At 52.8% G+C, this 2,500-nt stretch overlaps 1 protein-coding gene across 1 annotated transcript in view; it reads right to left on the bottom strand.

Annotated features, from left to right (window-relative positions):
- The window catches only part of ago3a (argonaute RISC catalytic component 3a), a 24,118-nt gene that overhangs the window by 15,554 nt on the left and 6,064 nt on the right, over window positions 1-2,500 (bottom strand). Inside the window, 1 exon segment of the mRNA XM_061240172.1 lies at window positions 1,445-1,532. Coding sequence (XP_061096156.1) covers window positions 1,445-1,532 — 88 coding nt within the window.

Here is a 2,500-nt window from a genome sequence, read left to right as displayed (position 1 = left end):
TTATTTTAAAATAAGACAAAAGTACTGGCAATGAGGTGAGACTGAAGATTTTCAATAGGGTAAGAAAAGGAAACAGTAACTTAAAAGCTGATATTAAGAATAAAAGTCTAATTACAAGACTAAACCAAACTAAACTAAACTTGCTAAGACAGACTTTTTTCTGCAATGAACAGCGTCAGAGAAGAAAAAATGATACACAGATATACAAAATTTAGTATGAAGACTACGGCAGCAGACCAGTTGCAGTTAAACTGATAAACTGATAAACTGATGAACTGATAAACTGATACACTGCATTGCTTGCAACTCAACAGTTACGTCATGACGCGGGCAATGGCAAGAACTGATCAACCCCCAATAACTGCGACATGAAGGAACTTTCATTCCGTTTGGATTAATGCAGTCAGGACAAGAACGATCAGAACAGAACCATCTCTGAACAGAGCTCAACAAAACCTCTCTCTCCTTCCTCTTCCTCCCTCGCCCATCGAGGTGAGCAACCGCTGGTAACCATTAGTTACCGCTGAATGTGTCATAGCATAGTCGTGTGTAGAACGAGCTGACCATCAGCTGTGTAGCTAAACTATCCCAGCAACACCTCGCACACAGCTGAGAGGCAGATGAGCAAAACTAAAACACTGGGAAATCCATAAACACATTATTTCTGGGCGTGAGAATTTTCGCTACTGGCAGCTCCAGTAAAAAACAAACCAATTTAAAATGCTTCCAGGACACCTGCTGCTGCACTGTTCTGCTGCAGATTCATTACCTGCTGTTCGAAAATAATAACTTGTTTTGCACAAATTTCCACCTGAACCTGAAAAGTCATGTCCGCCTCCAGCGTGGGACCGGAGACTCCAGTTCAACCGCATTTCTACAGCAGCCTCCCGTCCTGGAATTCTGCCTCCTGCCCCGGAAAAACATCTACTGCCCTGGAATTCCGCCTCCTGCCCTGGAAAACCATCTACTGCCCTGGAATTCTGCCTCCTGCCCTGGAAAACCATCTACTGCCCTGGAATTCTGCCTCCCAACTTGGAATACTGTCCCACATCCTGGAATTCCACCTCACGCCCTGGAATTCCATTCCACACCATTAAATTCCATCCCACGCCCTGGAACTCCATCCCACAGCCTGGAACTCCATCCCACACCCTGGAATTCCGTCCCACGCCCTGGAACTCCATCCCACACCCTGGAACTCCATCCCACACCCTCCTGGAACTCCATCCCACATCCTGGAATTCCGTCCCACGCCCTGGAACAACTGGCTCAAACAGCATAGCCCAGCGCCAATACAGGCATCACTGACGCCAATAACAAGAGAAAGCAGAGTCTGTTTGCCGTATCGTAAGGTGAGGAAGTGACCAAACGCTAACGGCGGCTGAGCCGAGCTCTCCGCAACACGTCCCATCATGCACTGCCACGGCGTGCGTACAGGACTCACGTCTGGTGGCTGGCGGGGCGGCGAGTCACGTTGCACACGCGGTACTTCCTCCTCATGGTTCCGCAGTGCGTCACCTCCACCTTCAGACCTAGGGACGGAGCGGCCGCTGTGAGACGCATGGTACAAACACACGCGCGGTCACACACACGCACGTGCACAGTCACGCACACACACACACACGCACGTGCACAGTCACACACACACACACACACACACACGTGCACAGTCACACACACACACACGCACGTGCACAGTCACACACACACACACACACACGCACGTGCACAGTCACACACACACACGCACGTGCACAGTCACGCACACACACGCACGTGCACAGTCACACACACACACGCACGTGCACAGTCACACACACACACGCACGGTCACACACGCACGTGCACAGTCACACACACACACACGCGCGGTCACACACACGCACGTGCACAGTCACACACACACACACACGCACGTGCACAGTCACACACACACACACACACACACACACGCACGTGCACAGTCACACACACACACGCACGGTCACACACACACGCGCACGGTCACACACGCACGTGCACAGTCACACACACACACGCGCACGGTCACACACGCACGTGCACAGTCACACACACACACGCGCACGGTCACACACGCACGTGCACAGTCACAAACACGCACGTGCACAGTCACAAACACGCACGTGCACAGTCACGCACGGTCACACACGCACGTGCACAGTCACACACACACACGCACGTGCACAGTCACACATGCACAGTCACAAATACGCACGTGCACAGTCACGCACGGTCACACACGCACGTGCACAGTCACACATGCACGGTCACACACGCACGTGCACAGTCACGCCGTCACACACACGCGCGGTCACACACGCACGTGCACAGTCACGCAGTCACACACGCACGTGCACAGTCACGCACGGTCACACACGCACGTGCACAGTCACGCCGTCACACACGCACGTGCACAGTCACGCACATGCACACACAGACACGCACGCACACTCACAGACACGCACCCACACTCACGCAC

Source organism: Conger conger, chromosome 1, assembly GCF_963514075.1.
Source record: "Conger conger chromosome 1, fConCon1.1, whole genome shotgun sequence".
NCBI classification, from domain to species: Eukaryota; Metazoa; Chordata; class Actinopteri; order Anguilliformes; family Congridae; genus Conger; species Conger conger.
The sequence above is the reverse complement of the archived record's forward strand: the minus strand, read 5'-3'. Positions and strand labels throughout refer to the sequence as shown.